The 19,969-nt window shown below is 35.1% G+C and overlaps 1 protein-coding gene across 15 annotated transcripts in view; it reads left to right on the top strand.

Moving 5' to 3' along the window:
• The window catches only part of RALGAPA1 (Ral GTPase activating protein catalytic subunit alpha 1), a 225,642-nt gene that overhangs the window by 113,951 nt on the left and 91,722 nt on the right, over positions 1-19,969 (top strand). For all 15 annotated transcript variants that reach the window (XR_011428633.1, XR_011428619.1, XM_023624084.2 and 12 more), the window contains 6 exons: positions 83-141; positions 3,539-3,647; positions 4,986-5,096; positions 10,525-10,593; positions 18,290-18,424; positions 19,112-19,295. Coding sequence is in view for 13 of the 15 variants with exons in the window: in XM_023624084.2 (XP_023479852.1) it covers positions 83-141; positions 3,539-3,647; positions 4,986-5,096; positions 10,525-10,593; positions 18,290-18,424; positions 19,112-19,295 (667 nt within the window). In the remaining 2 variants the exon portion in view is untranslated. The remainder of the gene's footprint in view (positions 1-82; positions 142-3,538; positions 3,648-4,985; positions 5,097-10,524; positions 10,594-18,289; positions 18,425-19,111; positions 19,296-19,969) is intronic.

The raw sequence follows: 19,969 nt of genomic DNA, 5'->3' as shown, positions 1-19,969 counted from the left end.
CTGGGCCCATAGTGGCCATTTAATAAACATGTGTTGAATGAAATCTTAGTCATTGCTACTAACTATTTTCCCCTTATTTTAGGAACTTATAATCAAAACTGTATTAAGTTCCGCAAGAGATGAGCCCTCTGGTCCTGCACGGTAGGTCAGATGCTCTTAAGACGTGGTACAACTGTTCTGTGTTTGGAATCTTATTTTAGAAGTTGATTGAATTATTTAGCAGTCCAGATTGTTTTAGATACACAAAAGCTATTCTGAAGTAGAAATTTAAATTATTTGGATGATTAAATACCTTTTTTTCATGTTTTCAATACAAACCTTCTTTCATTAAAAAAATAAAATCCTGGGGCTGGCCCCGTGGCCGAGTGGTTAAGTTCTCGCACTCCGCTGCAGGAAGCCCAGTGTTTCGTTGGTTTGAATCCTGGGCACGGACATGGCACTGCTCATCAAACCATGCTGAGGCAGCGTCCCACATGCCACAACTAGAAGGACCCACAACGAAGAATATACAACTATGTACCGGGGGGCTTCGGGGAGAAAAAGGAAAAAAATAAAATCTTTAAGAATAAATAAATAAATAAATAAAATCCTAGTCATTTTTTTCAGTATAGTCACTCTCTGTATCTAAAACGATTTATCTTAGTTTAAGTACATTTTGCTTTCCCTTCAGGTTCTGTTTGTCACTGTCTCTTATGCGATACCTTGAAGTGCAGTAGTAATTACCCAATGAATGTTTGTTAAATTGAATTGAAATGAAATATTTTTATTGTAGAAAGTAATATATCTAAGAAAATAGTATATATTAATATTTATGAATATTTGATCAGGATATTTTTTTAAAAATAGATTATAAGTAATAAGATTTTAGAATGTTTTCCTTTTTAAATGTCTTATTAAAAAGTGAAAACTGTGGCATTTTTGCTGCTTGACTAAACCTTTCCCAAAAAGGTTGAAATTTAAATCAGCAGGTTGCCACTAGCACACCATGTTTCTTCTTTTCCGTTGAATATCATTAATTTATATTTTATATTTCTTGACGCTAATTCTAGTAGTATGTCATTAGCCTCAACAGAAGTCTGTGTCACTACTCCTCTGACCTACATCTGTGCAAAGCTACCTCTTTTCTAATAATCTACACAGTTTATCACCCAAGGTTCATAAAAGTGTACAGATCACGGCTTTGACCATTTGGATTCTAATTCTAACTTAAACCTCTTATTTTTGCAGGAGCTAAAAATCATGTAAAATGAGCAGTTTGCTTAAATGAGACATAGCTCCAGCTTTTTAATTCCATTGCATATTTTTCTCATTTAATATCCAAGTTAACTAAAAAGAAATCTCTTTGAGTAAATTCTTCTTTTACATTAATTCCATTTTAATACTAAACAACTACTCCAGAAAACAACATTATCTTTTCCATTATTCCATATTTTCATTTCTGGTAGTTTTTAGCCCCAAGTTTGATGATTTTCAATATTATTTCTCTAGCATTTTCTGTGTTAATAATGATAACCTTTAATTTTACAAGGATTTTCCCATAATATTGTTTCATTTAGTCCTCCGCACAATTCTAAGAAATTATTGGAATCATTATTATTGTTCCAATTTTGGTAGGAAAGAACTGATGGCTTAGACCGCTAACATTTATTAAGCCGTTTCTGTCTGCAAGGCACTGTTCTAAACACTTTTATTACCTCATTTAATCTTTGCAGCCACTCCAGGATATAGGTACAATTTTTATCCTCCCTTTTATAGATGGGAGCCCAGAGAATTTAAATAATCTCTTCTATCACCCAGACATGGCAGAGCCACGATTAAAGCCCTGGCAGTTTGTCTTCAGAGCCTTGTTAGATGTATAGGTAAGAAGTGGCAAAACAAGATTTGAACCTAGAGCTTCAGATTCTAGATCTTTTGCTGTTTTTTTTTTTCTTTCAACTACATTGCCTCTCAGTGAAAGAATATTGAAGCCTAAAACATATCTACCCAGAAGTAGCCTTGGGAATCGTTAACACAATGGCTTGTATTGAGAGTATAGGAAAATTGCAGAAGTTGAACATAAGCATTTTCTAAACTTGTTTTCGTATAACTTTCAGGAATGTGAGGTCTTAGAAGCTTATACCTGAAAATCTGACCAGGAGCAGAGAGTTGAGCCATACTGGAAAAAATCTAGATTATTTTGACATCTTGAGGAATGTAGGCAACTGTACACACAAACAAAACAAACTGGTCTCACTCCTCTGTTACCAAACAAGTGCCTTAAGTTAGCTGCATCCACGGACAGCTCTGTTTCCCTTCAGAGTTTCTTGTTACTCTAGGGATTACAGCTCTTTTCACTGTGAAACCTGAAACTTGGTTATTTTGATCTGTAAATGTCACCTAAGATTTAGGATAGACAACAGTAGGGAAGAAATAAAGCAGTAGACTTTGCTTAGAAGACTTTCTGAGTTTTGACAGTAAACTATTTAGTAGCTTTAATGCTGTGATAGACTGAAAGAAGGGACGTAAGAACTTCTGATCTACTGTGTTCGGAAAGGAAAATAGTTCTGCCTTGAATTGTTCTCAAATTTAGCATTCTACTGAATTTAATTTAAGAATATCAATATTGGGGCCAGCCTGGTGGTGTAGTGGTTAAGTCTGCACACTACGCTTTGGTGGGCCGGGGTTTGCAGATTCAGATCCCAGGTGCAGACGTACACACCACTCATCAAGCCATGCTGTGGCAGCATCTCACATAAAATAGAGGAAGATTGGCACAGATGTTAGCTCAGTGACAGTCTTCCTCACACACACACAAAAAACGAATATCAGTATCAGGACATGCCAGGTATACCAGGAGACTATAGGAGTTGACTCTTTTTATACTTAGTGAGAACCATCATGTGCTTCATCAGACGCTTATACTTGAACACAGTAATAGAAATTCCTACTAATTCTGATCAGCTGAAGTAGGGAATTGAAGTTTCACAAGACATTAGGGAACAGAGCAAAATTTCCACAAGTTCTGTTTCTGTTGGAATCCCCTAATAAAATGTAGAAATTTTGTTTGTGTTGCTAATTTGTTTTAAAAAGAATTTGTATGTTAAATGTAAAAGATACGAAAAAAATATTTGACTTATCTCAGCAGCTTCATGTTTTTGCTTAGGTTTACCTTGCTATCAGTCAATAAAATTACACACTTTCCTTTTCGAAAGCAGATTGCATATTTGTTTGGGAAGCTTTATGATAATATCAGTTTATTACTATAGGTTTGGTAGAAAGATCTTGTGTTATCACACCTATGATCTTGGTAGTAAATTATAATTGAAAATTTGGCTTAGAGTTTCGGGGATGTGCTTTCCTCCTGCTTTCTCTTTCTAAGAAGAGCTAAAGAACAGAGTAACAGAAAGAGCTAAAGAACAGAGTAACAAATTGATTAACTCTTAAACAGCGCATGTTGGTTCTGTATTGGATGGTTATGGGTGTTTTGGTTGAGGTGGTGGTTTCATTTCACGACTCATCCACTTTTATTGTATCATTGTTTTGGTTGCCTTTTTTGCAGATGTGTAGCACTTTGCAGTTTAGGAATTTGGATTTGTGAAGAACTAGTCCATGAGTCTCATCATCCTCAAATTAAGGAAGCTCTGAATGTAATTTGTGTTTCCTTAAAGGTAAAAAAAAACTAATTTAGTGGAAAATATTAAGATAATATAGAATGCATGATTATTTTTCTCCGAATGTTAATTATATCTATGCCCTTACTGAATAAAACAATAAATGTTTTCATTAATTAATTATTACATTATTTCCTTGTTCCTGACTTTTTCCTTAAGAGTGGTCCTACTCTTGAATTTGGGGTATCTTAGTGATGACCTATTTTTATCTCAACTTTTTATTTATTTGGCTTTGTCCCTAGGATACATATTTCCAAACCAGTCATTTAACAACATATGTGGGCTTGTTTGTTTTACCTTAATTCCTGTTTTTGTAACCTACTCTTTGATCTTTATTACTTCTTGAATTCTTGAGCTGTTCAACTTTTTGGTTTTATCATTCAAGTTAAATTCCCTCTTTCTGACCAGAATAAGATTTGCTCAGAAATAATAACCTAATTGTTTGGAGAGTCTGAGAGAATAGATGGATATTTTTTGTTTGCAAAAGGATGCATGATATCATTTTTGTCTTAAGACTTGTAATACAATATCTCTATAGGATTCTAAACATACAAAGTACAAATACTAACTATTTGGTGGTATTTTTGAGTTTGTACTATGTTTGAGGCACTTTGCAAAGCAGAGTGAGGGATACTAGAATGAAAAAATATTATAAATACTAGATTCAAGAGATAAATAATATGATGGCTGAAAAAGATTAAAATAAGAGTAATAAAATATAAAAAGCTGAGAGAACCAGATGAGTGGTACATACAAACTGCTGACTGAGTTCAGAGGAAGCAGAGATCACTTCGACTTAGGTGTCCGAGAAGACTTTGGAAAGAGGAGATGTTTGGTCAGGGTACGAAAAGTAGGTGAGATTTGGTCACAGAGAGAGAAGCATAAGAAGTTGGACGTTATGCCATGGGAGAGTCGTCCAACAGTTTTAAGCATAGAGAACGTCAGTATCAGAACAGTTCTTTAGAAGATTAATTTGGAAGTATTGTGTAGAGTAGATTGGAATACGGAAAAGATTGATAACCAGATTAGCAGTTTAGAGGCCATTGCAGAAATCCAGGTAAGAGAAAATGGAATAAAACTTTAATGAAGACAGTCATACATTACAAAGAAAAAATAAAGTTAATTGTATCTTTGGAATGTGTCGTGATTTTATTTTGCAGCTGTATGTTTATCTTCTTAATAGTATTTCAATAAACACATTATAAATATAGAATAAAAAAAGAAACATGAAATTTAAAATTTTTCAGCAATTAATGCATTGATGAATAATAGTTCAAGAAGAAATGTTTTATAACAGTGGTTTTCTTTTTTTCTTTTTTTCGGTTATTATTACAGTTTACTAATAAAACAGTGGCCCATGTAGCTTGTAACATGCTTCACATGCTGGTTCATTATGTACCTAGACTTCAGATTTACCAACCTGATTCTCCCTTGAAAATTATTCAAGTGAGTATTTTCTCATTTATTTCTTATTATGACCTTGTTAAAGATCCTTACATTTGGATACCTTGAAATATAAGACTATTTAATAGTTTTCTTTAAATTTTATATAGCTAAATAATGGCAACCCAGGATGCTTTTTTGAGGTATCAGAGTTCATGACAGTCCCTTTGTATTTTTTGTGTTGTTGGTTTTAAATGCTACGTGCAAATTTGTGATTGCGATTGTCTTTATAAATGTATATTCGACTTCATTCCCTCTCTTACATAAGAAAACATTTTATCCCTTCATTTACCAAAATCAGGACATTATTTTGATTCATTCCTTTCCTTTCCTCTTGAGCCCATCATTTATGAAGTTCTTATTCTGTGCCTCCTACAACACCTGACACATTCCAGGCCTTCGTTATTCTTTCTTTGTCGTAGCCTTCTAGCTGGTCTCCTGGCTTCGTATGTCTTCCACTCCAAGTTATCGCTCACATTCACATGACTTTTATGTCACTAACCCCAAAAACCAAACAAAACAAAATCTCTGAGTGATTTTCCTTTGCTTATAAAATAAGACCCAAATTCTTTAGCTGGGAATTTGAGGCCTCCAGATGAAGACCCAACCCATCTTTTCAGAATCCTGTACAGATTCCTTTGAAATACCCTATAGTCCAGGCGCCCAAGTCAGCTTACTCTCCCCTAAACATACCCCTCACTCTCTTCTTCTTGCCTAAAATGCTGTATTTCTCCTCTCTACCCTCTCATCTTTCAGTGATTGGTTTAAATACCATCTCCTCAAAAAATAAGAATCCTTACCTCTCCAACAAGAATTTATCTTTTGTGTCTTCATGTTCTTATAACATTTTTAGGAAAGACGATAATTAATATTTATTGGGCACCTACTATGTACCAGTCATATTTTCATTATATCTTGTTTAATTCTAAATCTTTTGAGGTGGACTATTATCCCCACTTCCCGCCTTTATTTAAGATGAGAGAACTGAGGATACAGTATCTATATAAAGTCACAATCCAATGGAGCAGAAACAGAGTTCAAACCCAAGTCTATAAGATTTCAGGTCCAGGCTTTTCTCACTTAACCGTGTTGCCAGCCTCTCTTTATGGCACAAGATATGTTTGTCTACAAATTCTAAACTCCTTTAAGACACGCCGGGTTTCTTTTTCCTTTATTGTTTTTTATGCCTAGGGTGACTTTCAGGTAGACTCTGTTCACTAAATATCTGTTGAGTTGAATATAGTATTATGGTTAAGAGGTTGGGTTTGAGGATTAGACACACCTGGTTTAATTGCCCTTGACTCTGCCACTTACTTACTTTGTAGCTATGAACCGGTTCTTTAGCCCTCTGAACTCCAATTTTCTTACCTTTACGTTTGGGATAAAAATATCTATCTCAGGGGCTGGCCCCGTGGCCGAGTGGTTAAGTTCGCGCGCTCCGCTGCAGGCGGCCCAGTGTTTCGTTAGTTCGAATCCTGGGCGCGGACATGGCACTGCTCATCAGACTACGCTGAGGCAGCATCCCACATGCCACAACTAGAAGAACCCACAACGAAGAATACACAACTATGTACTGGGGGGCTTTGGGGAGGAAAAGGAAAAAATAAAATCTTAAAAAAAAAAAAAAAAATATCTACCTCACAGAGTTGCTCTGAAGACTAAATGAGAAAATACATGTAAAGCATTTAGTACTTTTTGCCATAAAAATGATGAGACATAAATCTTAATAAATATTGACTGCAGCTTTTATCATTATCATGTGGGCCATGATAACTGGATGTAAATGTGATGAATGTGCATATGTATGTCAGTCAGTATTAAAACATTTGAAATTTTACCCTTTAAGATTGATTATTCTGTCTGAAAATCAAGGTTGTTCTTTAAGTAGGCAGATTTTTTTTTTCATGTGAAAGCCTCCAAATTCTTTCCCTTATTTTATTCATCAATTTATATATTATTAATACTTAAGTACTTCTCTAGTGTGCAAAGTTTTTGCAGATTGCTTCACTATGCATCATAGTGGCCAATCGCTACAGATACACATGAAGAGTTATAATACTCCACCTCTACTTGAATGAAGAAATGAAATCTGAAAACAGTGGAGCATATTTCACTAATGGTTACCTATTTGCCTAGTTGGGAACAGAAGCGCAGTTCTGTTACTATTATTAAGCGGGTGCGTCTATATACTAGATTCTACTAGTGAGTAAAGCTTTATACTGTATAAAGTATATTTAGAGGAATTTTTCCTCTAAATTTGATGCATTGAATAATAATTTATAAAAATATAATAACATACAAGAAAATAACTGTAAATGTACCCCCATACATTTATAACATACACATAAAAAAATTGAATGAGATCAACAGATTGCCAGGGTAAGTTATAATACTGTATATGAATATTCTACCTTCACTTAATAATGTCTTTTTATTATTTTATATTTTCTGTATCAAATTTATTCATGTACTCATTGTAAAATATATGTAAATTTTAAAAGCCACATTATAAAATGCTTTTTTTTAAAAAGCATATGTTTACATATATACAGAGAAACATCTGGAAAGACAGGGGAATAGATTTCTTTGTATTTTTAAATTTTTTTTTTCCTGATTTTTTTCTCCCCAAATCCCCCCAGTGCATAGTTGTATATTTTAGTTGTGGGTCCTTCTAGTTGTGTCATGTGGGATGCTGCCTCAACATGGCCTAATGAGCAGTGCCATGTCTGTGCCTAGGATCTGAACCCTGGACTGTCAAAGCAGAGCACACGAACTTAACCACTCGGCCACGGGGCCGGCCCGTAGATTTCTTTATTTTTCACCCCAACTTTATTGAGGAATAATTGGCAGATATAATTATATATATTTAAAATGTACACCATGATGATTGGATATTGTGGAATGATTACCAAGATCAAGATAACTAACCCATCCATTACCTCACATAGTTAACTCGTTTTTTTTTGTGGGGAGAATGCTTAAGATCTACTCTTAGCAACTTTCTATGAAATCTATTTCTGTGAAATCAGGTTTTTTTTTTTTATAGACCACATATAAATGATACTGTACAGTATTTGCCTTTCTCTGTCTGGCTTATTTCAGTTAGCATAAAGCTCTCCGGGTTCATCCATGTTGTCACAAATGGCAGGATTTCCTTCTTTTTTATGGTTAATAATATTCCATTGTGTATGTATGTGTGCGTGTGTGTGTGTGTCTGTGTGTGTGTATGTATCACATTTTCTTTATCCATTTGTCTGTCAAAGGTCGTTTAGGTTGTTTTCATATCTTGGCTACTGTGAATAATGCTGCAATGAACATGAGTATGCAGGTATCTCTTTGAGATAGAAATTTCATTCCCTTTGGGTATATACACAGGAGTGGGATTGCTAGATCATATGGTAGTTCTAGTTTTAATTTTTTGAGGATTTGCCATATTGTTTTCTGTAATGGTTATACCAGTTTACATTCCCACCAATAGTGCACAAGGGTTCCCTTTTCTCCACATCCTTGCCAACATCTATCATCATTTGTCTTTTTGAAAATAGCCATCCTAACAGATGTGAGGTGATATCTCATTATGGTTTTGATTTGAATTTCCCTCATGATTAATGATGTTGATCATCTTTTCATATATCTTTTAATCATTTGAATATCTTCTTTGGAAAGCTGTCTCTCCAGGTCCTTTGGCCATTTTTTAATTGGATTATTTGCTTTTTTGCTGTTGAGTTGTATGCGTTCTTTATACATTTTTGGATATTAATCCCTTATCCAGATACATGGTTTGCAAACATTTTCTCCATTCCATTCGTTGCCTTTTCAATTTATTGTTTCCTTTGCGGTGCAGAAGTTCTTTAGTTTGATGTAGTCCCACTTGTTTATTTTAGCTTTTGTTTCCTGTGCTTTTGGTGTCTTATCCAAGAAACCACTGCCAAGACCAGTTTCAAGAATCATATTCCCTATGTTTTCTTCTGGGAGTTTCATGCTTTCAGGTCTTAGATTTAAGTCTTTAATCCATTTCGAGTTAATTCTTGTGAGTGGTGTCAGATAGGGGTCCAGTTTCATTCTTTTGTATGTGGATATCCAGTTTTCCCAACACCTTTTATTGAAGAGACTGTCTTTTCCCAATTGTGTGTTCTTAGTGCCCTTGTCAAAGATTAGTTGATGATAAATGCATAAGTTTATGTCTCAGCTCTCTATCTTGATCCACTGGTCTATGTTCCTGGTTTTATGTGAGTACCTTACGGTCAGTGCCATGTTTTGATTACTATAGCTTTATAGTAGAGTTTGAAATCAGGAAGTGTGATGCCTCCAACTTTGTTCTTCTTTCTCAAGATTGGCTCTTTGGGTTTTTTTGTGGTTTCATACAAATTTTAGGATAGTTTTTCCTATCTATTTTTATATTCTAATGCCATTGGAATTTTGATAGGGATTATGTTGAATCTGTAGATTGTTGTGGGTAGTATGAACAATTGAATAATATTCTTCCAATCTGTAATATGGAATATTTTTCCATTTATTTGTGTCTTCTTCAATGTCATTCATCAATGTTTTATAGTTTTCAGTGTACAAGTCTTTAACCTCCTTGGTTAAATTTATTCCTAAGTATTTTATTGATTTTAGTGCTGTTGTAAATGGGATATGTTTCTTAATTCCTCTTTCCGATAGTTTGTTGTTAGTGTATGGAAACACAACTGATTTTTGTATATAGATTTTGTATCCTGCAACTTCACCAAATTCGTTTATTAGTTCTGTTTTTTGGTGGAAAGTTTTGAGTTTCCTATATATAGGATCATGTTGTCTTCAAACAAGTAATTTTACTTCTTCCTTTCAGATTTGGATGCCTTTTCTTTCTTTTTCTTCCCTAATTACTGTGGTAGGACTTCCAGTACTATGTTGAATAGAAATGGCAATTGTGGGCATCCTTGTCTTGTTCCTGACCTTAGAGGAAAGGCTGTTAACTTTTCACTATTGAGTATGTTGTTAGCTGTGTACTTGTCATGTATGGCCTTAATTACGTTGAGGTACATTTCTTCTATACCTAATTCACTGAGCAGAGTAGATTTCTATTGAGTGATAGAATTGCATTTGGTTTTTATAAATCCTTTTGCTTCTCTATATCTTCTAATTTTTCTATTAGAACATATATTATCTTTGTGTTTATAGATATTGATTCATGAACTGAACTCATAAGAAATCCATTTCATAGTTAACAGAGCATATACAATTTTGGTTCTGTACATAAGGATTGTAAATGATTGATACTTAAGTGTACTTGAAAAACTTGCTTATTAAAAATTACTTTGAAATAACAGTTAATGTATTTAGGATAACTCTCAGCAATGGATTTTATATCACTTTAGTATTAGCATTTAAGTTTTAGGATGCACCGTTAGTTTAACATATTTTGAGCTCTTTTTTTTCTTGCCTACAGATCCTAATAGCCACTATTACCCATCTTTTGCCAAGTACAGAAGCTTCGTCTTATGAAATGGACAAGAGGGTAATTTAAATTTTGTTTGATATTTAACATGTAGTTGTCTAGTAAAGTATTTGTATTTTAAAGTTGAAAGGTATATATATTTAGTAATGGTAAACATTAATTCATCTTGTATTTAAAATTAACTATAATGTGAAATATATCTTTCCATTATTTAAGTGTAACTAAATTATATTTTAGTTCAAATTTCAAGTTAATCATGGTCGTTCGATAAAGTCTTTGACTCTCAGGGTTGTAAGGAACCTTGGAGGACATTCTGTCCCTTTATAATTATTTTATCCTGTCAAATTATGGTTTTGTCTGTACCTGAAAATTATTAATTCTAAGGAATTCATCAACTCTGAAGGCAGCTATGCATCTTTGTATAGCTGTTACTAGTGGAAAGTAAAGAAATTTCCATTAAGTAGAATACATATAATATAGAGAGATGTAACACTTAGGAGAAGACATACCGTCTGGCCACCAAAAAGTTCTACAAGATTGCATTTTCCTCATGAAATCATTATGAGACTCCTTTAATTATTTCAGGTATTGTATTTATCAGTCTAAAGTTTCTATTTGGTTTCTTTTTACAGTTACCATATCTTTCCTGAAATTCTGCATTTCTTCATCAATTAAATCCATCTTTTTAATAGATTTTAACATATATATCGTAATTATTTTGAAGTCTTTGTCTGTAATTATGTTTCTGGACCTATTCTCAGTTGTTTTCTTGGTTGGCTTACATACTGTATACACTTTTGGTCTTTTCATTTTATTCCTGCTGTCTTGTATATCACTAATTTTGTGAGTTTACCTCAGAATTTTTTATTCTTCCTCTTCCTATTCAGTGTAATATACCCATTATCAAATGCGTTTTGTACCTATTTGTCTAGCTCTTGATGAATACATTTTTCCTCATTCTTGAAGATACGTATACTCCACTTCTAGCCAGAGTCCTTTATTTTAGTGTCTTAGACTATAGTGAAGAATTCCAAATCCAGTTTTTGAACAATATCTGGAGAACTAATTAGCCATCCCTTCTAGATCATCTTTGTCTGCCAGAGGCCTAGCTATTAATATGAAAAAGCTCCACAACCAAGTTTTTGTTCCTGGCCCACTTAACTCGCTAAACATTTATTCATCGCAAAATATGTGTGTGGTATTCTGCTTGGAACTGGTTAAACAGATATAAATAAGATAGTCCCTGCTCTCATGAATTTTAAAGAGTAGAGAGACAGTTGAGGCAATCCAGTATAGTAAGTGTTTACTATAAAAGGTAGAAAGATGTATATAATAAGAGGTAGGATAGAGGAGGAAGTAATTAATTACTGAGACAGAAAGGCTTGTTAAGGGAAAACTTCCTTAAAGGTATAGGGTTTTCTACATAAATGGATACAAAGGTTAGACTCAGAGAGTTATTCCAAGTGGAGGGAATAGCATGTGTGAAATCCGGAGGTGTGAAATGGCATGGTATGTCATGGGAAAACAGGCAATTCCATATTAGAGGGTATGAAGTACATGGCTCAGAGGAGGAATTAGGCAGCAGAGATAGGAGGGGTCAAGATAGGAAGGGCCTTGGATGCCATGTTAAGAACCTTGGACTTTTATGAAAGTGACTTTTTAGAAGCGTTTTAATGCACAATGAAATCCCAAATTTGTAAAAGATTCCTTGAAAAAGTGTGAAAGTTGACTTAGGAATAATATGGTCATTGTTATTACAGTCATCTCGGTAAGAATTGATGATATTTGAACTAAGGCTAAAGGAGTAAAGAGTAAATATTTCCAAAGTGGAATCCACAATCAAGGTCAGGAATAAAGAAAAAAAGAGCAGGGTTGTTGGAGAAAGCTGAATTTCAATTTTCGTCATATTGCACGTACAGAGTAACGCCCGGGTAGAGACCACAGCAAAGCAACTATATACCTAAAGTAGTCAGTTTGAGGCTCAACACAAAATTATTGACATTGTCAACACACGAGCAGTATTAAACTGTGGGAATATATGAGATCGCTTAAGGAGAATTTACAGAGTATGAAGGGTTAGCAAAGTATAACACCTTGAAGAATAACAATTAAAGAGCAGGCACAGAGGGGTCACCAAGACAGCGACATAGGAGGCTCCTAGATTTCCCTCTTCCCATGAATGTACCAAAGATACAGCCCTACATGGAGCTCTTCCCTCTGAGAGAAATCCAGAAACTAGTCCTACACATCAGGCGACTGAGAAGATACCCGCGTTGAAATGGGTGGGAAAGGCTAACACACGCTCTTGCTATAAACCCCACCCCTGGCATAGCTCCATACAATCAGGAGGGAACCCCTGACCCCCAGCTTCTCTCTGAGGAGAGGAAGGTTTAGGCCACACACATAACACCCCCACTTTTAAGCCTGCCACTCAAAGGGCAGGCCTCCAAATCACCTGGCTCTAAAAGCCACGAGGCTTGTGTTCACTGTCCCATAGAACTACAGAAAACAAAAGAAAGTGCTTGTTGGAGGCACAGGAGCGTTGCCACAGCTGTCGCCCCAGGGCTAAGGGCAGAGGGAGCAGGCCAAACAGCCATCTACTCTTCTTCCTCTGCAAAGGATTTAACTGCACACTTTGCCCAGCTGCTGCCTGAGGGTCTAACTTCTAATCACCCTGCATGTAGGTGCTGACTGTAAGCCTCCCACCCCACCAGTAAGAGCCAGTGGGCACTTCCCCTGTATTCTCTGGCTGGCTTGCTCCAACAATAAAACCAGGTCTCCAGCCTCTCCCTGGAAGGAGCTTGTCCACACATCTAGCACCCCAATGTTACAGCTGCTACCTAAGGGAGTGGCTCCCTCTTACCTAGCTCTGGGAACTGACAGGGCTTGGCATTCATGAGTCCCCTAGGAACACACAAAACAAAGAGGTGGTTCTATTTGAGCATACTAGCACCCCCAGAGACTTCCCTCTGGCTCAGGACAGAGTAAGTAAGCAAAAATACCTGGCTCTCAGTTTCTCCCTGAACATTGTCATTGGGTTGTTATTTTTTTTAGGCCCTCTCAGCAGATAGATCTAGAAAATAGCTAATATGTGTACACACACATATATAATATGTATTTTACATATATGTAAAATATATACATATATGTATTTCTTTATCTACCTATATGCATAATTTGGGTTACTTCTCCCCCCCCTTCCTCACCTCAGTGTGTTTATATAATTCATTTGAAATGCAGTTCAGGTCATTTTTTTCTGTATGTATTCCATTTTAGGGTTTTTTTCTTTCATCCCTGGTTTTTTTTTTTAGTCTGTGGTTTATTCATCCTTTGTTTATTTTTGTACAGGTGAGCAGATACATCTGTATTTTGTTTTTTCTCCTTGTTTGGTACACAGAAGTACCATATTCTGGATATTCTTTGGTGTTTCAGATCTTTCACTTCACTGTACATCCTGGAAATTTACAATACCTCAATTCACAAAGACCTTTGATGTTCTTTATTACAGCTCCATAGTATTAGTACTCCATTGTGTGAATGTGCCATAGTTTATTTAACTCACTCTCCTACGTATGGGCATATAGACATATGTTTTCAGAATTTTGCGGTTACAAACAGTGCTGCAGTTGCTAACTTTGTGCCTATATATTTTACATTTTGGAAGGTGTTTTCAGGGTATATTCCTGGAAGTGGTATTGCTGGGTCAAAGGTAAACAGATAAAGGTTTGTTAAATATTGATGTTCCCACAAGTGAACTGTGAGAGTGTCTGTTTCCACAGAGCCTAACCAGAGTGTGTCATGTTTTTCTATTTTTGCCAGTTTGATAGGGGAACGATGGTATCTCAGTGTCGTTTTCATTTACCTTTCTCTTTTTATAAGTGAGGTTGAGTATCTTCTCGTATTTACTAATGGCCTGATTCTTTATTTTTCTAAATTGTCTATTAATGTCTTCTTACAGTTTCTGTCAGGTTTTGGTATTTTTCCCTCAAATTTTTACGTACTAGGGATATTAGCTCTTAACTGTGATATATGTATATGCAAAAAGTTTTCTCCCTTTTTCTCATTTGTCTTTTGATTTTGTTTATGGTGGGTTTTTTGTTGTTTCTTTTGGGAGATCATGGAAAAGAATTTATTCTTATGTAGTCAGTTTATAAGTCTTTTCTTTGATTGTGTCTGGATTTTGAGTCATCAGTAGAAAGCCTTTCCCTGTACTGTGGATAAAGAGGAATTTACCCGTGTTTTCTCTAGTACTTGTATGGTTTCATTCTTTATGTTTGCATCCCTCATCCTTTCAGAGTTTATTCTCTATGTTTTGAGATAGGGATCTAATTTTTGTTGTTTTTCCTAATGGATAACCAGATTTCTGTGTTCCCTTTGTTAAAAAGTTCATCTTTACCCTTTAGTGAATAATTAAGGTCTGTTTCTTGAGTTTCTGTACTAGCGGTTTTCCCATTTTTGGTGACAAGATCCCTTTAATATTGTTAAACATTGTTGAGGATCTCAAGCAACGTTAGTTCACGTGAGCTATATTTTGTCCACTTGATCGGTCTTGTACTAAGAGTCGTGTCTTGAGGTCTCCCGTTGTTAATGTTCCTCTTATTTACTTGCGTCTATTGTAGTTTTTGCTTTATAAAAATAGTCACTGTTATTTGATACATGGATATTGATAAATGTTTTGTCTTCATTTTAAATAATAGCTTTTAATGTTAATGCCTTTTCGTTTGAATTCTAATTTGCCTGGTATACTTTTGCCCGTCTCTTTAATTTTAGCCTTTCTGAATCTTTTTGTTTAACTCTTTCTCATGAATATAACATATATTTGGGTCTTGCTTTGTGAGCCAAATTGAATATCTTTTTATTAGGCAAGTTAAACTCATTCTGGTAAGACGTAATTTTTATCTTGCCTCTGTCATTTTATTTTATGGCTATTATGCATATTATGTTTTCTATGTTTCTTTCTCTATATGATATATTTCCTTTGTTCTTCTGTTTTTTAAGTTCCTTTCAGTATTCAGGACATTTTGTACTTTGTTCTTGTGGTTACCTTTATATTATACCTTTTTTAATGCCTTTTTCCCCTTGCTTTCTTATTTAATCTTTTACTGTGTGGTTTGTGATTATTTAAGGGTGTCCTTTATCTCCTGTCTACTGCCTATATGTTAATAAATGAGCTTTTTCACTTTTCTCTCTCTCTCTCTGCGTTCATTTTTAGTTATTTCTATACATACCATCATATAGCATATGTCATATAAAAAATGATTCTTCACATTCATCTCTACCTTTTTTTTTAATCTTAGATCTTTAACTAAATATGTCGAATATGCACCATTAGTCTTTTTGCTGAAGTTCCTCAGTCACCTTCTTGGTTAGATGAAGCTCGTCTTTATTTTCCAGGATGGGCTCATGAACACAGAATTCTCTGAGCTCTTTTCTGTAACACTGACACTTGAAAAACAGCTTGGCTAGATATGGAATCTTTGGTTCACACTTAACTTTCCTTGAAGGTTTTTTTCACAATGTTGCCTTTGCTTTGTATATTGTTCTTGAGAAGTCTGATGCCAGTTTTGTTCTCTTACTCTCTTAAATTATTTCGCCGTTTTTCCTGGGGGCTCTAAGGATATTTTTTCTTTATTTTTGAAGTCTTACTTTTGCAGTTTTACCAGGATATGTGTTAGACTTGAATGTTGCAGGCCAGTTTGTCTTGGCTTCTGGTGGACTTTTGCAGTCTTTCTGTCTCCCATGTCAAGCACTTTCTCTCTGACACTTTTTACCTTTTTTGTTATCTCATTATTATTCTCTTAATTGTTTTCTCACTGTACCTTAATGCCCCTTATTAAATCTTGCTTTTGTTTTTCTCAAATTTATTCTTCTTTAGGCATCTTTTAATTCAGGCCTCATTTCTAATATGATTTTGTCCTTTTCTTTTAGTTCTTTTCCTGATTTGAATCAGTTCTTCCCTTCTTTGTTTATTTCTTCTTAGTTTTTCTTTTTTTGTTGAGCTAACATCTGCCACCATTCCTTCTCTTTTTGTTGAGGAAGACTGGCCCTGAGCTAACATCTTTGCCCATCTTCCTCTATTTTATATGTGGGACGCCTGCCACAGCATGGCTTGCCAAGCAGTGCTGTGTCTGCACCCGGGATCTGAACTGGCGAACCCTGGGCTGCCAAAGCTGAACGTGCGCGCTTAACCACTGTGCCACTGGCCGGCCCCCTCTTCTTAGTTTTTTCATTTCTGATTTAAGATGAGATTTTCTTTGCCCCTCATATCTAAATGCTTGTTTAAAAATATTTAATCGGATTGCAATGTTGTAGTACAGTTTTTTTCTGCTTTGTAATTGGGGGTTTTTTTGGCGGTGGGGGGAAGGATTTTCATCAGCTGAATTGCTTAGATTCTCATTTTCTGTTTTCTTTTTATAGTAGTTTTGTATAGATGAAGACTGCCTCTGCGTTTCTGTGGACAAGGTTGGTGGCTTGGGGTGGTTTACAGGATTCCTCCTTCAAGAGCTTCCTCTTCTGGCAGTTTAACCAAGTATAGCATCTTTATTGGAGGCTGCTTTTTAAGGAGGAGAGGAATTGTAGGTCCATCGATTTTTAAAACTCTTCTGTGTCTTGTAGGATCCTACCTTTCTCTTTTGCTTCTTCCTTCCACTACATATTTTCCACAGGATGTCTTTCCATCCCTCTCAACATTCTTCTCCCCAAAGCGTTCCCTTTCCTGCGTCCGCTTTAAGTCCTTTCTTTCTGCTCAGTGCTCTCTGCACCAGTACACTTTTTCAATGTTCTCACACTTAGGGTGGATTTTCTCTCTGGCTTAGTTTTTAGATTTGTACCTAGTTCCCTTCTCTCTTTACAGTTTTTCCCAAACTGCCCTTGCTCTTCATTAAAGCTTTCAGTGGGAAAATGCGAAAAAACTTGCTGGGATTTGCCATATATCTTCTACTTATGAATAATTTGAAGTTTGGATATTCTCTGTTTTTTGGTTATACTAAGGATGTGGTTTTGTGTTGTTTTATCGGTTCTTTTTGTTCTTTATTGTACTTTTGAAGGATGGGTTGGGAGATTTAGGCCAGTATTCGTCCTTGAATTGGAGAATTAGTCTTCACTCTGAAGATCAACAGATCTCTTATTGCTACTTGACTGACACTTCTGTGGCGCTACTTATGATTCGTTATCCAATAAAATGGACCAAATGGATACTACTACTTTATTCCACATTTTGGATAAAAGTGTTTTGGTATAACATCCATTAGTTTAAAAGTGTCCAGTGGAAAGATTCGTATAATAAAACTGATAACAGTTTGAGAAAGTGGTCAAGAGAGTCTTTCTGGCAGGATACTCAGTGAGGTGTTGTTATATTAGAAAAGGAATGTAGAAGTGATTGTGATACATATGGACTAAAACCTTTCTTTTGTGGTACGTTCCTTGTGCAGTTAATTAAGTATCGCTGATTGATGTCTGTCATCTTTTAAGCTCAGTGTTTTTATATTAATTTTAAAATAGTTCTAACATTACTGCTTTATTATGTTTAAGGTTTCATTGTACTTGCCCTAAAATATAAGGGAAAAATTCACGATAATGTTCATATACAACATCTTAAAATCAATTAGGTCTAGGTAAATATTAATGATAGAACTTAAGGTTGATTTCAGTTCTGAAATAAATTTTAGAAAACAAAAAATAAATTGATGAATTTCTATTAAGGTTAAGCTCTTATTTGATGAATTTACAATAATAATGATCTTTGTTGTTGTTGCAGTTGGTGGTATCCTTACTTTTGTGCCTTCTGGACTGGATCATGGCCTTACCTCTGAAGACACTGCTTCAGCCAGTCCATGCTACAGGAGCAGAAAATGACAAAATAGAAAAATCTGTCCTCAACTGCATTTATAAGGTAAACTTCTTTGCTTTATTATTTGTTTGTTAAGCAAGGGTTTTTAAAACCTAAAGAAATAACATTTCTTAGTGTTACGTTTTCATTGTTTTAGAGCTAGGTATTTTCTAACAATGTAGATTTATCTTATAGTACCTAAGAATAATTAAAAAGTACTTCCCTGAGCCAGCCCTGATGACCTAGTGGTTAAAGTTCGGCATGCTCTGCTTCAGCAGCCTGGGTTCAGTTCCCAGACTCAGAACCACACCACTCGTCTGTCAGCAGCCATGCTGTAGCGGAGGCTCACACAGAAGAGCTAGAAGGACTTAGAACTAGAACATACAACTTTATTCTGGGGATTTGGGGAGGGAAAAGAAAGAAGGGAAAAGAGGAAGATTGGCAACGTGTTAACTCAGAGCAAATCTTTCCCTGCAAAAAAAAGTACTTCCCACAAGACACTGTTGTTTCATTGCAAAAAGTTGAAAGGAGTCAAATCTTTGTTGAATATGAGAATCATTAAATTTTACTCATTCGTCTTTTGAAGAGGCATTAAGTTTTACTTTGATTGAAGAGTTAAGTTTTAAAATATTTAAAATTTTTGTCAAGCTCTTGTATTACCAGTTGATGTTTTTCTCCTTTTATCTTTATTTAGTTATTTATTTTCACTGAAAAGGAAAACTTGGTATTTTTTTCCCCCTGTATTTTCAGGTATTACATGGGTGTGTTTATGGAGCTCAGTGTTTTAGCAATCCAAAGTATTTTCCAATAAGCCTCTCTGATTTGGCATCTGTAGATTATGATCCTTTTATGCATTTGGAAAGTCTGAAAGAGCCTGAACCTCTGCACTCCCCTGATTCAGAACGATCTTCTAAACTCCAGCCTGTAACAGAAGGTAAAGTGAGTTCTCTTCAGGACAGTATTCTTGCTTGGGTTCTCTCACAGTATGATTTGAGCCCAAGGGTAGAAATAATGAAGGAGAATATATCTTACTTTGTACTTGTTTACCTTGCCATCTATAGTATAGCAAAATTCATTTTTAATTTAAGAAATAACTTCGGATACACAATTACTAAGATTATAGGTGATGACATTCCTTTTATACACTTAGCTAAGTTACTCTGGTAAGTTCTTTTTCATATTTTACTTTATACATCATGGGATTTATATAATTGAATAAGAGATTTAGCTTTGGAGTCTGACAAACCTGGTACTGAATTTTGACTCTCGTTTAATAGCTGAATGACCATATGTCTGTTTCCTTATTTGTAAAATGAGAATACTAATATTCGTTCCCTCATAGGGTTGTTTTGAGTACTAGGTAAGATAATATGTGTAAAACCCCTTGCACAGTTCTTGGTACATAGTGAACTCAGTAACATTTTTTCTACATTCATAGAGTTTGCTATCTGATACAAGGGAAAGATGTAAAGAAATAAACTTGTAATATGAGTTTAAAAGTAAAAGTACCTTCAAGATGCAGAAGTAGCCCAGAGGAACCCAGCAGTTATTGAAGGGTTTTAAGGAGGTAATATACATGATAAAATTAGTATTAAGAGCACTTTGACA

Source organism: Equus caballus, chromosome 1, assembly GCF_041296265.1.
Source record: "Equus caballus isolate H_3958 breed thoroughbred chromosome 1, TB-T2T, whole genome shotgun sequence".
NCBI lineage: Eukaryota > Metazoa > Chordata > Mammalia > Perissodactyla > Equidae > Equus > Equus caballus.
This window is presented reverse-complemented; position numbering and strand designations above follow the sequence as displayed.